Source organism: Alexandromys fortis, unplaced genomic scaffold (assembly GCF_014885135.2).
Source record: "Alexandromys fortis isolate MF-2015 unplaced genomic scaffold, M_Fortis_MF-2015_v1.1 scaffold_255, whole genome shotgun sequence".
NCBI classification, from domain to species: domain Eukaryota; kingdom Metazoa; phylum Chordata; class Mammalia; order Rodentia; family Cricetidae; genus Alexandromys; species Alexandromys fortis.
The window spans coordinates 1,646,117-1,670,384 of record NW_026068158.1 but is presented as its reverse complement, the minus strand read 5'-3'; the positions used below and the strand labels follow the sequence as shown (position 1 = coordinate 1,670,384).

At 37.4% G+C, this 24,268-nt stretch overlaps 1 protein-coding gene across 3 annotated transcripts in view; it reads right to left on the bottom strand.

The window, feature by feature from the left end:
- Window positions 1–24,268, bottom strand: part of Gria4 (glutamate ionotropic receptor AMPA type subunit 4) — a 403,578-nt gene that overhangs the window by 87,407 nt on the left and 291,903 nt on the right. For all 3 annotated transcript variants that reach the window (XM_050127542.1, XM_050127540.1, XM_050127541.1), the window contains exons 5-6: window positions 15,958–16,142; window positions 609–662 (exon numbers count right to left, since the gene is read on the bottom strand). In XM_050127542.1, coding sequence (XP_049983499.1) covers window positions 609–662; window positions 15,958–16,142 — 239 coding nt within the window. The remainder of the gene's footprint in view (window positions 1–608; window positions 663–15,957; window positions 16,143–24,268) is intronic.

Sequence of the window (24,268 nt, the reverse complement as noted above, 5' to 3'; positions counted from 1 at the left end):
TAAGACCCTAACTAAGACAAAGATGAAACTTCCCTGTAATAAAAAGAAAGCGGCGATCTTCCATAGCCGATTTTCCCAAACTGGTGGGTTAATTAGAAGTACTCAGAAAGCCTTGTTTGAAACTATACAAAGACATGTCTAGCGCATGCAATCAGATCATTCCATGTTGTTTGTTATCCATCTCTATGTGAGTTGAAAGACTGGTACAGTTTAAAAACATATTATTTCCATTCAAACTATTTGTGTAATTAGTCATTATAGCTTGTATTTATGAAAATTGAAAAATATATGCATCTGTAAAGTAGCGTTTATCATTTAGACAGTGAAAAAGCCAGTATTTAATTTGACAAGTGATATCATGGTAAAGCCAACATTATAGTTACTTTTAAATGTTTCCCTGGCAGATCCAATAAAATCTGCATCAGGTGCATACTGAATTAAAACATGATTATTATTTCGAATCATTTAGATTATTAAAATATAGTGATTATTGTAATAACAGCTTGAAGTACAGTGAATAGTCTAACCATTGATTAGAGCATTATTTTAAGACACAATTCTGAATACTTCAATTCGTAGTATAAATGTAGAAAAACAAGATTTCTTACCAAATTTGCGATGATATAATGGTAGCCTTTGACATGTTTTCCAACACTCACAATCTATTAATACAAGGAATGACAGAAAATCAATTCAACTTTAATAACACATTACTTAAAACATTGAAAGAGTACATGAAAATGGGGGAAGGGGTGATGGCAGTATAAGAGGATTTGGAGGGGAGAGAGTGTGAGAATGAGTATGAATTTGATCTAAACACATTCCAGTCATGCATGAAGTTCTTAATAAATACAAATTTAACTAGGACTGGTGAGATGGATCCTTGGTAAAAGTGTTTAACCAAGCCTGACTAATTGAATTTGATTCCCCGGGCATACTTTGTGGAAGTAGAGAAAGAACAGCACAAGTTAGTGTCTGACATCCACATGTTTGCCATGCAGGCACAAAATAAAAATTAATTAACACCTGCAGCATCTTTTTCTATAGAAATGTGATGGGAAAACAACTTCATTTGACTTACACAAGTGGAACACTAATCAAGTGAACTCACAGACCACATTAAAATATAGGCTAAAATAAAACAATTATTTTAGTTCATTTATACTTTATTAATTACAAATATTTTTTCCTACCCTTTGGGAAAAGCTAGAATATTATAATTTCCTAAGAGGAGACTACATTATTAGAAAAGAAACAGAATAATTCTGGTTCAGAGAATTTACTCTTTGAGAAGGAATATCAAAGAGGTGAAATAAAACACAGGAATATCAATGAATGGAATTTTATGATTACACATGTATCAACAAGCAGAGGGAACTGCTTCATCTCCTTCTTAGGTGGCAACAGACAAATTTCAGTGAGCACCAGAGAAAGCAGGTGGAGATGATTACTCTCAAGGCGCTCGTGTTAGTCAGGGACAAACTCAGTGCTGGTTTCATGGTTCTGTACTTAGAAAGATGACTCTGAAACTCTTTTTAAAAAAATATTTTCAGTTGTTTTATTTTTAAGAAATATATGCATTCTCATAAAGACAACAAATTTCTAAAGAAAAAGATTAAGTGGAGGTAATTCATTGACAAATTGCTTCTAACCCCTACCACAAAAATAATTTAAGCCAGTGGATTCAATGCATATTTCTACACTTAAACCTCAACTTACTCTGCTTGTCTGTTAGGGAACACATAATATTTAGCCTCTTGATTTATTTAAGAGATGTATTTAACTTCTACTCTGTTCAAAGGAGCATCTGTTACTTTTATTATTAATTAAACTTATTTATTTATTTTACATCCTGAACACAGACTCCTGACCTCTCCTCTGAACCCTTATGATGTGATGAAGATATCAGCTCTTTATGCAGTATCCAAAGTGCTTTTTATACAAGAACTTCACATTTTCTCTGTCTGGACCCTTTTTACCTAAGGAATTTTCATCTGTCCCCTCTTAAACTTTAGGCCTAGGCATATTTGCAGATAATAAATTAAAAACAGGGACTAGGGACAAGGTTCAAACTTTCTGACTATGAAGACTGATCTTCAATTTTGAAAAATTTTCAGGCAATATCCCTTAAGATATCACCCCTCTCCCCAAAAGGCATTTGCATGTGGCCACTTATACATTTTTCTCAGATTCTAGATTTTCAAAACACTATGTGTTGTACAAATTCAAAATTTAATCTTCATGATTAAGGCTGTGATAACACTTAGGCAAGATGGCTCCATTAATATACTAAGCCCAGGCCAAGACAAAATACTCAGTGCTTGCCTTGAGTAGTCGGCACATATTTTTGTACTCCATGTTGACTGTGTTGTTGACAGTGTTCTGACTTTACATAGGATCTGTGCTTACACTTGTGATGACTGATCATAAAGTTTCTCTGTCTGGGTGAGCACTGAATTCCATCCATATCAACCTCATACCTTACCTCTCTTTATCATAGTCATCTTTTGTTCTTATCCACTGAAGGTTTTCTTTATGTACAGCTATAAATGTATGACGTTTTATATAGAATTTGACATTTTAAATCGGTTCAATATATCTACCCTATAACTTATTCATCAATTCAAATTTCCTTTGGAAAGCTTGCCACAAAGGCAAAGAAAAACAAAACACTGGCAGAATTATAAAGAAAAGTCAGCAAGAGGATATCCTAGTTCAAATCAAAAGCATGTTGGGGTGATTTAGAGGTTACAATGTAGCATCAAGGAAGCCAAAACAGTAACTCAAAGCATGAACCTTGAGATAGGAACTGAAGCAGAGTATGTGCCAGAACATTGGTTACTTATATAACTGGCTTGCTTTCCATGGTTTGCTCAACCAGCTTTCTTACATAACTCAGGGCCACCTGACCGAGGATAACACCACCACCAATGGCCTATTTATTCCCACATCAACTATTAATAAAGAAAATGCTGCAGTCAAATCTTCACCAACTGCACATCAGACAGAGGACTGATCTTCATAATATAGAAAGAACTCAAAAACTTGACATGAAAAGAACAAATAATCCAATAAAAAAATTGAGTACAGACCTAAACAAGAAACTCTCAACAGATGAATTTCAAATGGCTGAAAGACACCAAAGGAAATGCTCAACATCTTTTGCCATTAGAGAACTACAAATCAAAACAACTCTGAGATTCCACCTTACACCTGTCAGAACAGCCAATATCAAAAACACTGATGACAGCTTATGCTGAAAGGATGAGGGGCAAGTGGAACACTCCTCCATTGCTGGTGGGAGTGAAAATGTGTACAGTTACCTTGGAAATCAGTATGGTAATTTCTCAGAAAATTAGAAAACAAGGTACCCCAAGACCCAGCAATACCACTTTTAGGTAAATACCCAAAGGAATCTCAGCCATACCACAAGGACATGTGCTCAACTATGTTCATAGTAGTATTATTCATAATCCAGAACCTTGAAATAACCTAGATGCCCCTCAAGCTAAGAATGAATAAAGAAAAAGAGGTACATTTACACAATGGAGTACTACTCAGTGGTAAAAAATAATGACATCTTGAAATTTCCTAGCAAAAGGATAGAACTAGGAAAAAAACACATTGAGTGAGGTAATCCAGACTTATAAAGACAAATATAATATGTAGTCACTTATAAGTGGCTTTTAGACATACAATAAAGAAAAACCAGCCTCCCTACAATCCACAGCCCCAGAGAACCTAGACAACAAAAGGACCCTAAGAGAGACATATATGGATCTAAATTGGAAGGAAAGACAAAGTCTCCTGAGTAAATTGAAAGCATTGGGGGGGGGTCCCAGGAGAGAGGATAAAGGGAGGGAAGCAGAGAAAAATGTACAGCTCAATAAAGACAATGAAAACATAAAGAAATTGCCCAACAGATTTTCTACAGGCCAATATGACAAGTTATTTTCTCAACTGACAACTGTAGCTAATGTCAAGTTCACAAAGGACCAACCAGCACAGGGGACATTTACTGAGTTGTCACATTGGGTAAGATTGAGTGATTGAACATGGACTGAGAAAGACAAGATGATTTAATATTCTGGAAATCTCAGTTATAGTCAGGGCCAAAGGCATCAATAAGGAATACTTGTTAATGGTCACTTAGGTAGGAAAGTTCATGCACTTGAACAGAGTCTGCTTAACAGATTCCTGCCTCTAGAACCAGCTGAGGCCATCAGCAACCAATTCTATATCTCTTTCTGGTTCACTATGTCTTCCTCTGCTATGGTTATACAAGCGTCTTTGAACTCCCTTTAAGTCTCAGACCAACCCTGCCTTTGCATTCTTATACAGTCAGGCTGTGATTTCCTTGTTATTGCAGTCAGAGAACCCTGCCAGTATTCAAAAACATCCATTTAAGACATAAACATATTACTGATACAGTATGCAGAGCCACTAGAAACTTGGTCCTGGTCACTCCACAGAAAAACAGTAAATTCTAGATTGTTAGCAAAGAACTACAACCATATGCTGTGTACTTTTAAAAGTTGAAGACTCATCAGACCACAGGAAACAGAGAGGAAGGAAATCCTGGAAGAAAAGATCTCGCAGAGTGTGGTGAGCACTGACATTTAGGGAAGAGAGGGCTGTAGAGAGCAGCTGTCTGAAGATACCTGCCTAAAGATGTTATAGAGAGATCACAACATTTTCTGAGCCAAGTCCTTTTTCTTGATAAAGCAGACACACTGCACACACTATAGGGAAGCCTCTTCATCCCTTCCCTATATGGGGCAAACATGTTAACAAGAATGTACCCAAGATGGAAATTTTTTCATGAAAAAAGTACAGCTCATACTCCAAAAAACAGGAATAGTGCCCTATGTAAACACACTCTAAACTTTGTTACTTAAAATTTTAAAGAACTGTATCAAATGAACAATGTCAAACTTGGGGTTTTACCAAAGTAAAGAATATTTTGTTTAAAAATAATGACAAGGAGAAGTAGTGGTAAAGAAGTGGGGTCCCCTGAAAGTTAATAGGTGATGTGATTACATAAATACTACTTATGAAGTGTCTGCTTTGAGTTCTAAAAAACAGATTAGGAAGGATGCACCGGCTATATTGACTGTCACTGTCACAGGAGTTTGCCTTTTCAGTAACATATGCTTAAGAGAGATGACGAATTTGAACCATGAAATTGCTCTTTCTTGCTTCTGTTTTAGCAAATACTTACTTCTTTGGAAATATTAATGATGCTGGTCAAATAATTTAGTTGTAAAAACATGAATATGTATATAAATAAGTCATGTCATGATGTTTATGTCTGAAATTGTTATGAGCAAATTGTCATTAATATAACTTCTAATTCCTTCTTTATGACTTGAAAATTCATGTCTCTATAACTACAGACTCAGATCTCACCTGAGAGGTTTGTGCAAGTGGACAAATCAGCTAATGCAGAAACTTAAAACTGGCTGAAATTCAGAGAATAGTGTCTGCGGTGTGCTCGCCCACAAATGGGATATTTGTATCATAGCTTCTCCCCCACAGGCTAAGGTACCATTCCTAAAAGGGGGCAGGATGATTATAAGAACCAGAATGTAGGGAGGACCAGACTGACACAGTGCCTTCTGGACAAGATAAGGCTGCTGTACTAAAGAACTCAGCATCTGTGGTTTCTGACAAAAAACAAGATCAAGCCAGTCAGCTTTCTAGAATGGAGGAGGCAGAAGCTCACAGGCCCCCACTCCAGCTGAGGGGTTATCTGCAGTTAAGAGCTCCTGAACAGGTCAAGTCTTTGGTAAGTGGATGAAGCTCCAGTGGAGGGCCCTATATCCATGAGTGTATGATAAGCACACACTGGACTTGGTGAGTTATTTTTTTAAAGGACAAGAAACTTAGGGTGTTAGGGGAGGGAGATGGATCTGTTGTGGACTATTACTTTAACTGGCAAAGATGTGTGCATTTGCTTCTGCTTCATTTGTTTAGTCGTGTAAAGGTGTGTCGCTTTTGTTTATGCTGCATTTGTTTAATTATGTAAAGATGGCTGTAGTTTTATCTTGCCTGCCTAAGGCACAAGATTGGTCAAATAAAAAGCTTAATGACTAGTAGCTAGGTAGAGGAAGGATAGGTGGGGCTGGCGGGTAGAGAGAATTAAATAAAAACAGTAATCTAGATTTGGGAGGAGAATAAGACAAAAGAGAAAATTAGGGAGAAAGAAGGAGAAGCCCATGGCCAGAAGCCAGGTAGCCATCAGAAAGCGAGACATGGAGGAAACAAGAAAGTAAGATATACAGAATGAAAGAAAGGGAAAAAGCAGCACGGTAAAACATAGATAATGGGAAACATTATCTATAAAACAAGAGCTAAGATAAAGCCTAACATTCATAATTAGTAACAAGTCTTTTTGTCATGATTTGGGAACTGTTTGGTAGCTAAAAGAAAGCCTGTTACATGGATCTGTGAGCAGTCAGGAAGGAGGGCGGCATTATATGATCAAAATTCATTGTATGCATGACAGAAGTACTAAATGAATAAAAATACTATATTAAAAAGTTAAAGTTAGTATAATTTTCTAAAGCATTAGTACATTCATTTTAATTCATAAAGTGAGTAAAGATTTGTCCTCACAGTCAAACTTTATGTAAGTCTTTAAGTAGTGATTGTTAATAAAGCACCCAGAAGTGATTCTATGAAGGGTCTGTACATTACCTCAAACTATCAGTGTGCTGCTCTGACTGCTGTGTCAGGTAATGTCCCCAGCTAAAGACACATGATTGCCTACTTAAATTGGAATGATTCTGGGTTGTCCTTTAATGTGATCTTATAAATTAGGTGGGAAGTCCTCCCTCAGATGCTACCCTCTTTCAGAAAAGTCAGTGGCATGGAGAAATGGTAAACCCCTCACTGGCTGTGTGCTGAGACTGTACTGGTGCTGCACACTAGAAAGTACCATGAGAACTTGCTAATATTTCCCTAAATATCCTTGGGTATTGATTCTCAAGATGCTTCAAAACATTATACTTAAAAAACACAGCTTTGATTTACTTTAGTTTCATTAACACACAAATACAGGCAGTTGAAACTACAACCTCTTTAGGACATACCAGGATTTTAAGTCATGGCATAGACTATACAAATAGAAGAAAATAAAGTACCCAGACAAAGAAAAATGAGGCTGTGATGCATGAGAACAGCTCTAGGGGGAAGTGGAGAATATGATTCCTGGACCGCCCTTTTAACAGAACATATATATTTCTGTGTTATGTATGTGTCTTGAATTTTCTTTTTTTTCTTGGAGATGACATTAAGGTTATAGAAATTCCTAACTTGGAATAATTCTTGTCAGGAAGGGAAGATAAGGAAGAAAGGGAAGGAAGGGAAGATAGGGAAGAAAGGAAAGGAAAGAAAGGAAGAGGAGGGAGGGAAGGAAAGGAAGGAAGGAAGGAAGGAAGGAAGGAAGGAAGGAAGGAAGGAAAGAAGAGAGGGAAGTTAGGGAAGGAGGGGAAAGAAAGCAAGGAAAAGAAGAAGAAAAGGTAGGGTAGAAAGGAAAGGAAAGGAAAGGAAAGGAAAGGAAGGAGGGGAAGGAAAGGAAAGGAAGGAGGGGAAGGAAGGGAATGAAAGGAAGATAGGAAAGGAAGGAAGGGAAAATAGAGAAGGAAGGAAAGGAAAGAAATGATGGAAAATGGGGAAAGAAGGAAAGGAAGGATGGGAAGTTAGGGAAACAAGGGAAGATGGGGCAGGGAGAAAAGAAAAAAAGGGAAGAAGGGAAGATAGGGAAAGAAGAAAAGGAAAGGAAGGAAAAAAAGGGAAGATAGGGAAGGAAGGGCAAAGCTGTGTATAAGTTAATTTTCTCTCCCTGGAAGTTCTTCATAGAATCTTATTCATTTCCTTTAAGGGGAGATAGGGTCTCTATCTGGGCAAGCCTCTTGTTTAGCAAATGGTTTTGATTTAAAAGTTATTTATCTACAATGCTGAGGAGACAATTCTGTTGGTGATGTGCTTGCTGAGCAAGCACAAGGAAGACATGAGTTATGTCCTGATCACCCATATACAAACCAGGTGCAGGGACAGGGACCTGTCACACCAGTGCTGGGTGTCAGGGTCCACAGAGACAGGGAAGTTTCCACAGCTTGTTGGCCAGTGAGGTGGAGTTTGACCAAGGAAGACATTGGTGCTGATCTCTGTCTTCCACAGGTTAATGCAGGAGTTGGTGTATTTATACATATAAAACAAAGAAACAAACAGAAACCCCAGACAAACCCAGAAGTAGGTTAGCTAGATGGCTCATCAGGTAAAGATTCTTACCGCCAAGTGTGACAACCAGAGTCTAATGCCCAGGACCCACATGGTAGAAAAATAAAACATACTGGAAACTGTCCTCTGACTTGTGTATCATGTTGCACAAGCTAGCACACCCACCCGTTTCCCTCCACAAAGCACTAAATATAAAAGATATTTAGTTAAATACATAAAATTACCAATATTAATAGAAAATATATCTACATTACTTGGCACTTCAGGTCCTGTACACACGCGCACACACACACCAATACATAAGAGAGAGAGACTGACGGAGAGACAGAGATCATTCAACAGATATTTGTAGAATTAATAATTATAGAGGAAAGGCTATGAGGTTCTACTCTGTACCTGGTTTAGTCTGTACTCAGTGTGTAAATTTACATAGTGCTTTACTATCAAACACATGACCTATACAATTCTGTTAATTATTTTTATTTAGAGAAAGCAGGGTGTTTTGAGATCATCTCAATGCAGTTTATGTAAAGAGAGGAAGAGAAAAGTTAAGCAGTAAACTCTGAATTTTCTAATAAACAAAGAAAAACATAACAAAAATATCCTTGAAACATTTTTAACGATCTTTGAAAGAATGAAAACACATCTACGCTTTAAAATGGTATAATCTGTTTTGTCTGATCCCAAGTGTCAAAGTTGAGCATCCTGATAAAAGGGTTTCAGAAACAGTCAGAGTACAGTTCTAACCATAGTTCTCTGAACATTCCATGGAGGAAAATGTCAGATGATTACTGAGACTGCAGTATGAGTTTGATGAGACCTTTTTTTAACTAAAAAAATAAATAATTTACTCTTTTTAGTCTTTGTTTACAATTGTCTGTGTCTGGATCCCTACTGAGACCAAAAGAGGTTATCATATTTTGTTGTGGAATATTATTTTAACTAGGCAAAGATGTGTTATATTCATTTATGTTGCATCTGTTTAATTATGTAAAGATATGTTGAATTTGTTTTACCTTTCCTGTCTAAGGTACCTGATTGGTCTAATCATAGCTGATAGTTAGGCATGAATAGGCAGGGCTGGCAGCCAGACAGAATAAATAGGAGAAAAGAAAGAGAAGATAGAGGGAAGAACAAGGGAGAAAGGGAGATGCCCAGGGCTAGACAACCATGCAGGCACCAGCCAACTAGATGGAATAGGGCATATAGAGGGAAAGAAAGGTAAAAAGCCCAGAGGAAAATTGTAGATGAAGAGAAACAGGTTAAGTTATAAGAGCTATCTAGAAATGAACATAAGATAAGTCCAAGCATTCAAAACTAATCCTAAGTCTCCATGTCATGATTTAGGAACTGGTCAGTGGCCCGAAAGAAAGTCTGCTACAAGATCCCATTGACCTGGAACAATAGACAGTTGTGAGCCACCATGTGGGTGCAGGGAACTGAACTCTGTTCCTCTGCAAGAGCAGCCAGCACTTTTAATAGTTGAACTATCTTTCCATCCTCATCAGAGACAGATTTTAATGTCTAAAATATAGTTAAGATCAAATTCCATGGTTTTTGTTTGTTCATTTTTGACCACTGGGTTAAAGAAGGACATGGGGTGGCAGTTGGACACTTCAGGGTTGCACTAGTATAGTGTTTGGGGTTATAAAACAACAAATGTGTATGAAAATAATATGAAAGGCTCCTAGGATAAACACCTAGATTGATATGAAGACAATTTATCAAGTCTAGCTTTATTGACTGTGCAGGGAAGTGGACTTGGGTCCTGTGTAAGAACAGCATGTGTTCCTTACTGAGAACCCGTCCAATTTTTGGTTGGTTCTAGGATTTTTTTTTTTCTTATCCCTGTTATTTGTTTTTGTTTTACTTTTGTGGGTCAATGTATTCTTTGAATTCAGAAAAGAAAAACAATTCAATTTATTTGATTGGAGCTGGTTCAAGTAAGTGGCAATAAGCTCAATTTAATGTTTTGTTATATTCCTAGTGCCTTAAGTGGCATAGTCAGTGTTATGTAAATACATAATTTTTCTGTTACTTCATTTAGAACAGTTGACAATAGCTTAAACTAATTGCTTTTCACAGATTTGTTCTTGTCCAAAAGACAAAATTACAGCAAACTTAAAGCTCTTAATTTGCCTTCCACTAAAGTCTTGAATCAGGCTGTTGTGAGGAACTAGAAGAAGTTTCAAAGGTCTCTGGAAGTTCAACCCAGTCAGATGGCATATATGGATCAGAGCCAAAGTAACTGGCAAAGCAGCTTAACTGTGCACAGTTTGGTGCTGCACCCTCCTGGAAGGATCTGACTGACTGGTTCCTGGCTCAGCTCAGCTGCTGAGGCAGACTGGATCTCAGAGATTTGTGTCAGCACAGAGATATCCTCAAGCCTAGGCTTCCTTTACAATTCTGATGCTAATGTTTAGAAATGTTCAGAATCTACATCTAACTATCAGTTTAAATCGCAAATACATTTATAAGCACAAATTAGTTCATGACATTAAAAGTTTGGGACATGAGTGCAGAAGAGAAAATGTTCCTTACACCCATCACCCATAAATATATTTTGAAATGATAATGTAATCTATTTTCACTAGGGGTTTGCAAACTGATACAAATGAAAATGTGAAAGAAGCAATGACATCAAAACAAGCCATCATAAGGTCTGCTGGTTTTTATAGAAATTTCAGAAGATGTTCCTTTAATTTCCATTGTGTGATTCTTCTAAAAGAGGGCAACCTTTCAAAGACATTCTTTTAATCAAGCCTATTTAGTATTTGTTTTTCTTTTCTACTTTAAAATTTTTATCAAAACAACTTTTATTGATGTCATAAGCATACATAATTGAGTAGTGGTATTCAAGCACACTTATATTGTGTGTTTATAAACTCAGGCTATTTAGGATATCCACAATCACTATCATTCTCATTTCTTCGTTGAGGAGACATTCAAAATCCATTCCATGAGATGGGGCATAGGGACTAGGAAAGGAGACAGGAAGAATACAAGTGATGTAAAGACAGAAATGATAAAAATTAGGAAAAATGGAGAGGGAGCTTTAATTGGTGATGAATGAAAGAGGTCAATACAAAAGGAGAGGGTGGGAGGAGCCATGAATTACAGTAAGGAGATTCAAAAAAGTCTCAAGGAATTATATTATTTCATATTTAACTTCAGTTATTTATACATACATGTGTATGTACACATATACATGAACACATAAACATGCACATCTCTCTCTCTCTCTCTCTCTATCTATCTATTATCTATCTATCTATCTATCTATCTATCTATCTATCTATCTATCATCTATCTATCTACCTATCTATCATGTATCTATCAACTACTTATCATCTATAAGATACATATGAAGCTATATCATTTGGACTGACAGTATTTTTCTCAAAAGCCATAGATCATCTAATAAGATTGCCAGCTCAGGGGCACATTCAAGAGACTCCCCAAATAGGATAGGCTCTTTTTGTGTCCTATCTATTTCACACTATACAACACATACCATCAACTCTAGTCATCCTTCTGTGTGACAGAGAGCTGGAGCTCATTTCTCCTGTGTGGCTATGATTTTTGTATCAATTATCAAGCATGGCCCACCTCTCCTTTCACATTCTCTAGTCAATTTTCACGGATTACGTTTTACAGAACGCTTTAGTTTAGTTTCTGAAATATTTTCTGTTGTTTATTTAATTAATGAACAAGGATTATTGTTAACATGGGGCACTGCATGCATTCTTAGTAGCATTTGGCTCTCTCCTGTTAAGATAGGATTGAGAGTGAAATCAAGAGTGGAGAAGTGATACGAGAGCCTGCCAAACACACTCAGGAACAGCCTGGATTCAAGCCTCAGTGCCAAGCAAAATACAGAATTAAAACAAGACATCTTACAAGTGATTCTTTTTAGAACTATGAAAAGCAGATAATAGGAAATAATCTTGTTTCCCATCAGACATAGTGCTTCTTGCAGGAAAATGTAGTGAGTGGAGTGGTGGGCTGTGTTCCGGCCGCCCCAGCTCCTGCATGGCTAGCTTATTTCCCGAAATAATTACACAGAAACTGTATTCTTTTAAACACTGCCTGGCCCGTTATCTGTAGCTTCTTATTGGCTAATTCTCACATCTCGATTAACCCATTTCTAATAATCTGTGCAGTACCATGAGATGGTGTCTTACCAGGAAGGACTCTAGCCTACATCTGTCTGGGGTCAGAGAATCAAGGTGACTGCCTGACTCAGCTTCTTTCTCCCAGCATTCTGTTCTGTCTACTCTGCCTACCTAATTTTCTGTCCTATTAAAGGGTCAAGGCAGTTTCTTTATTAACCAATAGACAGATGACTCTCCTCCATCAAGAGGAAACAATCATTATCACAGAAGCAGGAAGACATCTCCTTACAGGATAGTGGGCCTTTATGAATAGACTTTATAAGATGTCTGCTATAGTCACAAATTTGTTATTTATTCCCACATATGTAGCCCTGATAGGAAAGAAATCAACTACACTTTAGCAAAAATGAATAGGAATGGTAGATGATCAAGTTTCTTTTAAAAAAAATATTTATTGATTTATTGATTATGTATACAATATTCTGTCTGTGTGTATGCCTGCAGGCCAGAAGAGGGCACCAGACCTTATTACAGATGGTTGTGAGCCACCATATGGTTGCTAGGAATTGAACTCAGGACCTTTTAAAGAGGAGGCAATGCTCTTAACCTCTGAGCCATCTCTTCAGTCCCCGATGATCAAGTTTCTAATTTCTTTGAAATGTTAACAGAAAAAAAAAAGAGGAGGAAGAACAGGAGGAGGAGAAAAAGAGAAGGAGAAAGAGAAGGAGAAGGAAGGAGAGGAGGAACAGAAGAAGAAATAGGAGGAGAAGATCAGTCTCTTCAGAGTCATTTAAGGCTTAGAGTTTATCCACAGTACCCAGCAATGCCAATTTTCTTCTTAGAAACCAGCTATGGCTCTAATACATCAGCAGTTTTGAGCACTGACTTATCTGTCCAGCCTGGATCATTAAAGTGCAGGTGCTAAGTGGAAGGTCTCTTCAGACTCAGCCTTTGACAGGCACCTGGTAGTCCCTGCAGTTGTTGGAATTGGCTGTTCTGCAGAATTCATCCTGAGTCAAATACTCAAATTCTCCCGACAGGGGCAGTGGGTGTGGATGGGAGAGAGTGGGATTGGAGCTGTAGTCACTGCTGTGCTTGTGAAAGTCATAGAGAAGGCTTCCTTGGAATTCCACAAATGCTCATTATGATTTTTTTTTAACCTGGGTTGCTGATGTGTAGTAAATGTAAGTGATTTGTAGACTTAGTTTAATAGTTCACTAAAATAGGATAGATTCTTTCTTTAGTGAAGTGTTATTATTTTCTTTTACAAAGGGATAAAAAGAGGTAGACATATTGCCAATCACTCTTATGTTGTAAGGAGTGCCCACTACAAATTGGCACCAATGTGGCCAACTAAAATTCACTTAAAACCTGAGAGTTTGGGAAGGAATTCTAGGGACAAAAAGAAAAAAAAAAGAGTAGCACAGCTTAATGCCATAGCTCCTTTAAGAGAGGTTTTACTGATTAAGCAGTAGCAGAAAAAAACGTCATAAGGTTTTGAAAAGGCAGCTTCCTGGGCTGTGTTGCCAGTAGGAACTCTTATTCTTTTAGGAGGTTTGGCTACATAGCACTTGAATGGGTTTTGCAGTCCCGGGTGCTTGTATGCCCACTTGGGGTCAGGAGGAAAGTAGCTGAGTCCATGCCCACAGCTCAGCACTCCCACCTGGGCAGGCAGCAGAATCAGGTCTACTAGGCGTGCATAGGCTGGAGAGCACGGTGAATTCCTGATGTCATACACAGAGACATTTTGAGGCCGTGAAGTGTGCTGCATGGCAGATTTGGCTTTCACGTAGATAAAAAGGGATTATATGCTGCACAGTGCTACCCAGAGTTGAGGTGGTGAGAATGGCTCCTACCCAGTGGTCCCAAAGCCTGCAGTGAACTACCTTCACCATATTTAAAGCCTGAGAGAGGCGGAGCCAGTACTCAGGGCCTCTGAGACCAAGCTGCTTAGCATTTTAAACAGTGCTTCTCGACAGAAAAGGATTTCAGATACACATAGGACAGATTCAGATGTAAAAGATCACTAAACGAGACACAGTGTGTTTAAAAATTTTACGTAGGCTTGGGAGAGAGAAGTCATGTAGCCCCACCGGAGACATACGCTGGAACTTTAACTGGTAAACCATAGCCACGAGCGATACACAGGTTAATGAAGATGGGTTAAATTAAGATGTAAGAGTTAGCCAATAAGGATGCTCACCTTCTTAGACCTGGATGGAGGAGGGAGGACCCTGGACTGCCCAGAGGGCAGGGAACCCTGACTGCTCTTCGGACTGAAGTGGGAGGGGGAGAGGAGTGGGGCGTGGGGAGTGGGGGGAGGGGGAGGGAAAACGGAGGTGGGGAGGAGGCGGAAATTTTTAATAAAAAATTAAAAAAAAGAAGCTAGAGATAATGGGCCAAACAGCAATTTAGTTAATACAGTTTCTTTTTATTTCGGGGCTGAGTGACCCGGAGTAAATAAGCAGGCTCCTCATACAGCACTTTTATACCACTGAGTTGTTTCATTGCTTAAAAATTCAAGATGTCTTTTATGATAAGCTTTTCCAATTGCTAATCTACACATGGAAACAAATACTAATTTATGAAAACTAGTGATACTCAGCCAGAGACACTCAATTCAGAAATGCTAATATATGAAATGCTAATATAGACATGCTAATATGTGAAAACCAGAGATGCAAAACCTAGAGTTTGTGGGTGTTAAGAAGAAATTGCAAATACATTGTGCCTTTAAGTTTTATCATTAAATACTAAAATGACTGCTTGTTGTAAATGAATTCCAAACTGACAGGTTTTCTATTCGAAACCCAATAACATAATTTTTCAGTTAAAGTATACACAATGAATTAATCAACTCTGAGTTATACTATTCAAATTTATTTTGAATAAATATGAGCAAACCTCCACAAGGCCACTAGATGGCAGACAGGCACTGCGATTGTGGTGGAAGGCTGCCTCAAAGTATTACTGTGTTCAGGTCAAGGAAAGCAAATGCTACCTATATTTGCATAGTGTTTTCATACCAATTAATACAATGACATAGCTCAGTTTTTATCTTTTCCTGCCCTCTTCAAATATAATTGACAGCTATTTATTGGAATCTTTATTGAAAGATTCTCCCTTCTGAAGGAAAGTTGAAAAATCATGTATGATTGGCTTGTAGCATTTATTTAAAACATCTGATAGAAACACAACATAGAATGTTCTATCTAATCATCTTTTATTTTTAAATTTATTTGATAATTTTCATGCAACTAACTCTCAAAGCCATATAAAGGCCCTTTAAGATTCTCTAACATTTGATGACACTAATCTCCAAAATTCATATTAATGAAGGCCAAGAACTCCCAGCGACTAAGTGTTCTTCTACTGTTTATAGTTTTACAAGGTAGAATAGCCATACTCCTAACTTTAATTGCCCATAAGATTTAAATGGCCTGTGGCAGTAAAGAAATGTCATTTTGTCCTGGAGACAAATCATGGGAAATTCCAGTTTCTCATATTGTGAACTGGAAGCCGTATGGAGACAGATCTGGAATGGGTCAACATTTTTATCCAATGTATAACTGAGTAATACGATGAAAACCAGACTTACTTGTTCTAAAATGTTCTGAAGCCTCTCTATCTCACAGTCTATCACAAACTTCTTCTCTTGTCTTCTGTCAAGCTCTTCTAGCAGTTGCCTGTAGCTGACATCGTTAAAATTTTCCACACATATCGCACTGACATGCCATCCATTCTGTCCTGCTTTCTCCATAATAGCTTGAAGGATTGAATATCCTATTGGGGAGAAAAAAACAGTTCATAAAATTATACTTTTAACTTATGTAGAGACTGGATCCATATCAATATTTTTCACATTTTAAAACACCCACATAGATTATTTAGAATCTTGACAATATGACTCTTTATTTAAAAATAATTTTTTTCTTGTTTTCTTTACTCAGGACAACAAACTATCTTAAGCTATTGATTAGATGAAAAGTATACCTTGAGAAAAAAATCTTAAAATCCCTTTATTGGAGAATATTCTATTGCTCTAGATATATTTTTGATGCGATAAAACAACCCCGCTGTACCACTCCCTGTAGTCAATAACAATTTAATGGACCCATTTGTTACTTTATACTCTAAACATAACTTGTTTTGAATAATGGTTTCAATTTTCTCTATTGAACAGGGTATTATCAGAGTTTTTGTTTAACTATGAAAGAAAGGATGTACAAGAAAACAGTACTATGGTATTTATTGAGGTTGTATTTTTGTCAGTCTCATTTGAAAATTCTGACAGATTATGCACAGATGGAATTATTTATTAAGCTTTCCCTGTCCTGGCAGAAGAAGAGTGTGGGCTATGTATGAGGTGAATTGTCAACAGGTAAGGGACTGAGAACACAGATTCATAAGCTCTTAGCGGAGATGAACATAAATATGACCAGAGTCTTAAAGTGCAATAGAAAATGCACATGTGTCTCATAACTATAATAGTAACAGTTGAGCGATAGAAGTAGGAACTCAAGCTCAGCTTCCTCTACATAAGGAAAGAGTTTACAGCCACCTTGGACTACAAAACACCTTGCCACAACCCCCCCCCCCCAAACTTCTGGAAAGTCTGGTGACGTGGCTCAACAAGTAATGGTACTTGCGACCAAAGCCTAGTGATCTAAGTTTAGTTCCAGGTCACATGGTGGAAGGATACAATGGAGTCCTCCAAATTGTCCTGGGTCATTTGCAGGCATACTGACAGACATACACATAAAACAAGTAAACAAGTAAATATTTAAATGCAAAGTGCAATGGCAGCAGTCCTGACAGGAGTTCTGGGCCCTAGTATAGCTTGAGAAATCTTTCTAGATGAGATAAGAAAAGAGTAAACAGAGAAGAAGCCCTTTAAATTGGGTCCAGAAGATTGAGAAAATGTAAGGTTGTTGGAGCTGGGGTACTGGTTAGGTGCTGGATTGCTGCTGGGGAAAAGGGGTGCTCTCTGCCCTGTTCTTCACCCAAATAATCCTACGAGTGGAAGGAGACTATCATCTGCAACAGTGTCTTTATGCCTGTTTCCCCAGTCCTCAGTTTTGAGTTATAACTTGAGAGATAAAGAGGAAAAAGTTTCTTAGAACTGATAAAAAAAATCACTTAAACAAAGATTGGTTAGAATAAGAGCCTGTTAGCCACTTGGGTTTTAACTTTATTGCTTGGCATAAATAAAACATTCTTTCTAGTCTCCTTAAGACTTTAACAGCAGTGTGAGCTCATTCTGTAGTTGTTGCCCCTAGCTTTTTCCCTCTATAGGTTTTAAGATTAGACTAGAGAGTTGGAAGGATTCAAAGGGAAAATTTAATGTGAACCCTTATAAGAGAACACTTATTCAGTGTGTGGGTGACACACAAGTCTCAGGTTTCAGGAGTTTCATTTTAAGGTTCTGTTCTCCTTGTCTCTGAATTCCAAACATTATGATGTTCAGACAATGCCAACAGATGGAACTGATGATGAGATCATATCTGAAATATAAAACTGTGGCAGTCAGAATTCATTTCTATTTAAATGAAAAGAAAGATAGAGGACATGTTAATTACAGTATGCCTATTCTGGATATGTGTTGCTACATTGAGTCTTTCCTTTTGTAGTTCACACCTGTAATTATCTTTTCATATCTTAGCCTGATATTGCCCTTCTCCCACCAGCCTGAAAACCTGTTCAATGAATGTAATGTGACTGCATGGAAGCGTCTCCCCTTTCCCTTCTTACCTTTTAAGAGATTTATTATTTGTTTATGTAGGTGTGTGTGTGTGTGTGTGTGTGTGTGTGTGTTTGGGTGGATGTAAATGCATACACATGTGGGTACCTACAGAGGCCAAAAGACCTGTAGTTGGGGTTATTTACTTTATTTATTTGTTAGTAGTTGGAAGTGGGTGATGGGGGCCAACCCCCTGTTCTAAAAAAGAGTAAATGCTTCTAACCTCTTAGCCTTCCTTCCTTCCTTTATCTCTCCCTCCGTCCTTCCCTCCCTCTCTACTTTCTTCTTTCTTTCTTTCTTTCTTTCTTTCTTTCTTTCTTTCTTTCTTTCTTTCTTTCCTTCCTTCCTTCCTTCCTTCCTTCCTTCCTTCCTTCCTTCCTTCCTTCCTTCATTTCTTTCTCTTATTCCTTCCCTCACTCCCTCGCTCCCTCCCTCCTTCCCTCCCTTCCTGTATGTGGTATATTTGTGTGTGTATGTTTGTACTCACTTTTCACCTTTGCATGGGACCGTGGAAGCTAAAATTCATTATCAAATATCTTTATCACCCTTCATCTTATGTTTTGAGCCAAGATCTCTCACTGAACCTGGAGTTTGCCATTTCTGCTGGACTAGGTGAGGTAGGGAGCCCCCTGAGTGGGTCCACCACCCTCAGCACTGGGGTCACAGATGTACATTTCCATGCCTGGTTTTTATGTTGTGATAAAGATTTCAACTCAGGTTCTTATGTTTGTAAACACTTTCTCCATTGGGCTCTCTTTCTATATCCTGGGAGTCTATCATTTCTAAATGTAAGAATTCATAACTAACTTCTTCTGTCCCTGGGGCTTACTTCTAATCATAACTGAAGCAAGGTTTTTCTTATTTATTAGCACTTACTTATTAGCATTATTTGATTTGAAATAAAGACTTTAAGAATTAGCAATAAACATTTAATTTTTCTGCTTTTATTTTTATTTATGAACATATCAAAATAATGGTAAGACTTTGTTTGTTTGAATGAGTGCTGCACAGTGGCAAACATGGATCACACACTGCGGAATCATTTACCTGCTCTCTCAGATCAATTTTCAGCTTGGCTCAGCTATCTATCGGCTGCTTCTTCTTCTTCTTTTTTTTTTTTTTTTAAAGCATTATGTGGCTGTCAGGCCTCCTATCAGGACAAGGTGTCCATGTTACTATTTTCCTTCAGACATGACTTTTAGAGTACATAGAGAAATATGCAGGTTGATGAAATTTATACATTTAGACAATGCTGAAATGTTCACACTAACAAAAAACAAAACAAAACCAAGCTTCAAGTGCAGCGTTTCACTGTTGAATTTTTAGATTTAGAAGTGATACGACAAGGAAAATAAGACAAAACACTTCAGGATAAATGTCAACGAAAGGTAGCTATTGAAAAGGCACATTAATCATAGTCAGAAATCAATGGCATCTTTTCAGTGCAGCAGTAAGGTCATCATGCTTATAGTCTCAGAGCCTCGCTGAAGCTTAAGGTCCTTTTATAATGCTGTTTCACTTTAATGCTTGCTCATTATTTATTGATTCTTAGATACGTGTGCTTTTTTATTTCTCACAGTGGCTGAGAATGAAATGCTACTAGGAAAAAATGCTGCATGAGTCTATGATGATGTAACTTGATTGCCATATAAACTAGAATTCACAAGTCTACATCTGACTGTGAGCTAGACCTTCAAAGTATTCAAAATATGAAATATAATGTTGTTAGTCAAAAGTAAATGCTACTTTTTCGACTGAATGTCACATACATAACAATTCATTACTGTAAATAATATTTTACATGCCACTTCAACTTGAAAATATATTTTAATTTCATATACATTGTTGAAAACTTTCTATGTTCAAAATTTTATAAAGTGTATCAAGATCAGCAGAGACACACATTATCTATTTACAATGAATGTAATATCTACAAAACTTATAATTAGGTAAATGACTGTAAGTAAAAACATAGCATTTTGTAAATAAATTCAAAAGAATCAAAGTATTCTGCATTGAAACAGAATGCATCTAACTGCACTCACATTATTGGATTTTTCATAGTTGCCCAAGAACACTGGCAAGTAATATAAAGTATCTAGATAATATTGTCTTATTATACAATGGCTATGTTAAGTAGAATGTCAGCCAGGTTAACAGTCCTATACTATTGCATCCTTGCATACTCAAGGATGTATATTTCATCCATGGAAAGGGACAATTTGTGGATCAATAGCACCTTAGCAGTGCTCTTTCTTCATCACATGAGTTGGGCTTATCTGATTTCTGTTTTCTAAGATGTATTTCATGTCCCTATCTTTATACAAATCAACAGGAGAATAATCAGGAGAAATGCTAGGGAGGAGTTCACTTAAAAAAGACAGGAGCTATATAGATACTATAAAATGTTTCATCTGAATGAAGACCATAAAGTGCCTACTTTGCTTTCAATAGCATAGTTATGAATAGGCAAAACAATGCTTAACCCATAAAGCATGTCCCAGAGGACTAGGTCACTGAGGAGAAAAGGGGATAGACAAAAATACAGATTTATCAATGCATATGATCAGAGTAACAAAGTTGAGGAATGAAGCAAATGCTACATGTTAGATGTGGGGTGGAAAAATGTCTAGGTTATAGAAGCTAGTGTGTTTGAATGTGTGATTTAGAGAGAGAGAGAGAGAGAGAGAGAGAGAGAGAGAGAGAGAGAGAGAGAGAGAGAGAGAGAGAGAGAGATTATCTCGTCTGACGGGTGAGTTTGATGAACAGTCTGCTTCATGCTGTAGATTGAGCTAAGTCAGACATGCAAATAATTCTGAAATTCTTGCTGTGTTTAATGTGATCATGCTGGAAGCACAATATGGATTTAGCAACTATTTAGTTTGTACACTTGCCAAATCTGTTTGGTACTGAAATAACATGTTTAAAGGTCAGAGTCTGAACATGAGGGAACATAATGGTGGAGCGGAGAGAGCAATGAAAGAGAGATCTTTATATAGAGAGCCACTATGGGGTTAGGGAGAAACCTGGTGCTATGCAAATTCCCAAGAATATACTATGGCACCAGCTAAGACTTCTAGTCATAGAGGAGAGGGTGCCTGAATTGGCCTTCTCCTGTGATCAGATTGTTGAATACCCTAACTATCATCTTAGAGTCTTCATCCAGTAACTGATGGAATCCGAAGCAGAGATCCACAACCAAATACCACGCCAAGCTCTGGAAACCAGTGGAAGAGAGGGAGGTGGGAATATATGAACAAGGCAGTCAAGATCTTGATGGAAAAATCTGCAGGGAGATTTAATCCAAGCTTGTGGAAAATCATGAACTCTAGACCAACATCTGTATAGCCATGGGACTGAACTAGACCCTTCATATATGGGAGACAATAATGAAGATTGGACTATCTAAGAGGGCCCTGGAAGTAGGACCAGGATCTATTCCTGGTGCATAAGTTAGCTTGTTGGAGCCTATTCCCTATGGTGGGATGCCATGATCAACCTTAATGCAGAGGGAAAGGCTTGGTTCTGCCTCAACTTAATGTGCCAGACTTTGATGCCTCCCCATGGGAGCCCTTACCTATTGGGAGGAGTGGATGCAGGGAGAGGTGAGGGGGCCAGAAGGAAGTGATGTGGGGATAGAACTGTGGTTGGAATGTAAAATGAAATTAAAAATAAAATAAAAGAAATCCGACCTGTCAACCTGGGCAAACTTATTGACATCCCCGACTGCAGTGTCCATTTGTGCTGCAGTCAAGGAAGCATGTACTGAAATAAACACTGATTTCCTTTCCTATGTAGGATAACGGGGTCCATGTAAACCTGGGATAACAGGAAATGGCTGACTTTTCTACCAATACTTTCAAAGTTGAACTAAATGCTACTTTTAAATATGGTTTGAGGCCCCTAAAATATCTTGCTTTTACTGATAGTAATATTGTTTTTGCCTCTTCCCTGCATTGCTGTGTTTATTCACAGTTCAGATGGCAACTGACAAAAGAACTCAGGATATTAGATCTATAAAACATTGTAGCAAGGACTGTAGGTTGTTTTATGGTAGTAAGCAATGGAATTCTAATCTGGAATAAAGACAGTTAGAATACTTTTATCCCATCTTGTTTACCTGGAGACAACACTCTGAGTACATGTCAGCCTATAAGATATGCGGAAGTTTCAGAGTCCTTTCCTAGGTTATTGTCCATGCTATCCTGTAGCTGAATGTGAATCCCACCCTCGGCCTCAAGAGCCCAGATTTAAGTTATGGAATAACACCATTCTGTGTATTTATTCTTTGTTATTTATTAAGTATTTAAGAATAGTTTGCCTGTGATGTGGGATTCCCCTTTGTGTGCTGTTATTACTACTGATTAATAAAGAAATTGCCTTGATTCTATAGCATGGCAGAATAGAGGCAGGCAGGGAAAACTGAACTGAATGCTGGGAGAAAGAAGGCAGAGTCAGAGAGAAGCCATGTAGCCACTGCCAAGAATAGATAAGTCAGAACCTTGCCGGTAGGCATGAGTCTCATGGTAAAATATAAAATAATAGCAATGGGTTAAATTAAGATGTAAGAGTTAGCCAATAAGAAGCTTGAGCTAATAGCCAAGCAGTGATATAATTAACACAGTTTCTGTGTGGTTATTTTGAACCTGGGCAGCGATGAATGAACAAGCAGCCTCCTGCTACATGCCTGTACATTCTGATTCTTGTAATATTTTAAAATTTATTTTTTTACTTTTGAAATTATAATATAATTAGATAAATTTATCTAACTATAATTTATAAATTATTTATATTTATAAATTATAATATAGCTAGATAATTTTCCTTTTTCATTTCCTTCCTCTAAGCACTCCATATACCCATCTTTTCTCTCTTTCAAATTCATGGTCTTATTTTTTTACTGATTTTTGTTACATGCATTAGCAAGTACAAATCTTTCACAATTCAACTCTAATTCATACTTTGTATTGTATAAAGGTTTATATGATTTGTCATTCTTATTAGCTTTTTAAATATTTAGATATTTTAATTAGAATACTATCACTTCACTTTCCTTTGCCCTTTCCACAAGTACATTTTATAGGGAACTCAGTTTGTTGACTTAGTGGCATGGACTTCTCTTCAGTGACCATTTATCTAGACTTTTCAGTGAGAGGAATAAACCTGTCTTCTTTCTTTAGCCATTAATATGATAGAAGCAGAAACTTCTGTTAGCTGCAATTGAACCTAATATTGATCATGCATTAAAGTATTCTCAACAGTTTTCAAAAGACTGAAGGAATCCAAAAGCTTCTGCAAGTAGTTTACCAACTATTCCCTTCTATTCCTTTAGGGCTTTTCTGAAACTAAGTCACTAGAGGATTTTATTTCTGTACTTTGAATTGTTGAGTCTATTAGTTTATATATTAATTACTAATGTGATATATAATTGTCATTATTGATTGTCAACTTGACACAATTTGAAAGCACCATGGACATGAACCTCTGGGAATGTCTGTGAATGGATTGCTCCATTATGATAGTTGAGATGGAAAAATCCACCTTGAATGTAGGTGGTGTCTTTCTGTGGACAAGAGTTCCAGGTTGGGTAAAGAGGAAGTAGCTTAACTCTAGTTCTCTTCTTACTGACTATGGATGCAGGAGACAAGTTGCCTCTTGTGTCCTTCAGCATTCCTTCCCCTCCATGAACTGGAGTCACTCAAACTGAAATCCCAATTAAACCCTTCCTCTTTGTTGAAGATTTTGTTATCAAAGAGAGAGAGAGAGAGAGAGAGAGAGAGAGAGAGAGAGAGAGAGAGAGAGAGAGAAAGAGAGAGAACAAGTGCACCTAATTTACATAGCTACCAAATTTCTATCAAAGAAATTTTCTAGTGGTTCTGTGCATAAGGTCTTCAATGTTCTATTATTGTTTTAAAGATACGTTCATGGATATGATAATTTTTGGCTCCTAAATGTCTCTTGAACTGCTATCTTCATGCTGTGCACTGAAAAAGCATTCATGGATGCACTAGAAGGCATCAATCATGTTTAAATGTCTTTGCAGAACGCTACTGTTTTCTTTAAGACTGTTTCCTCCTTTTTTGCTCTAGTTTGTTTTCAAGAGAGAGAAAGGGAGAGAGAGAGAGAGAAAGAGAGAGAGAGAGAGAGAGAGAGAGAGAGAGAGAGAGAG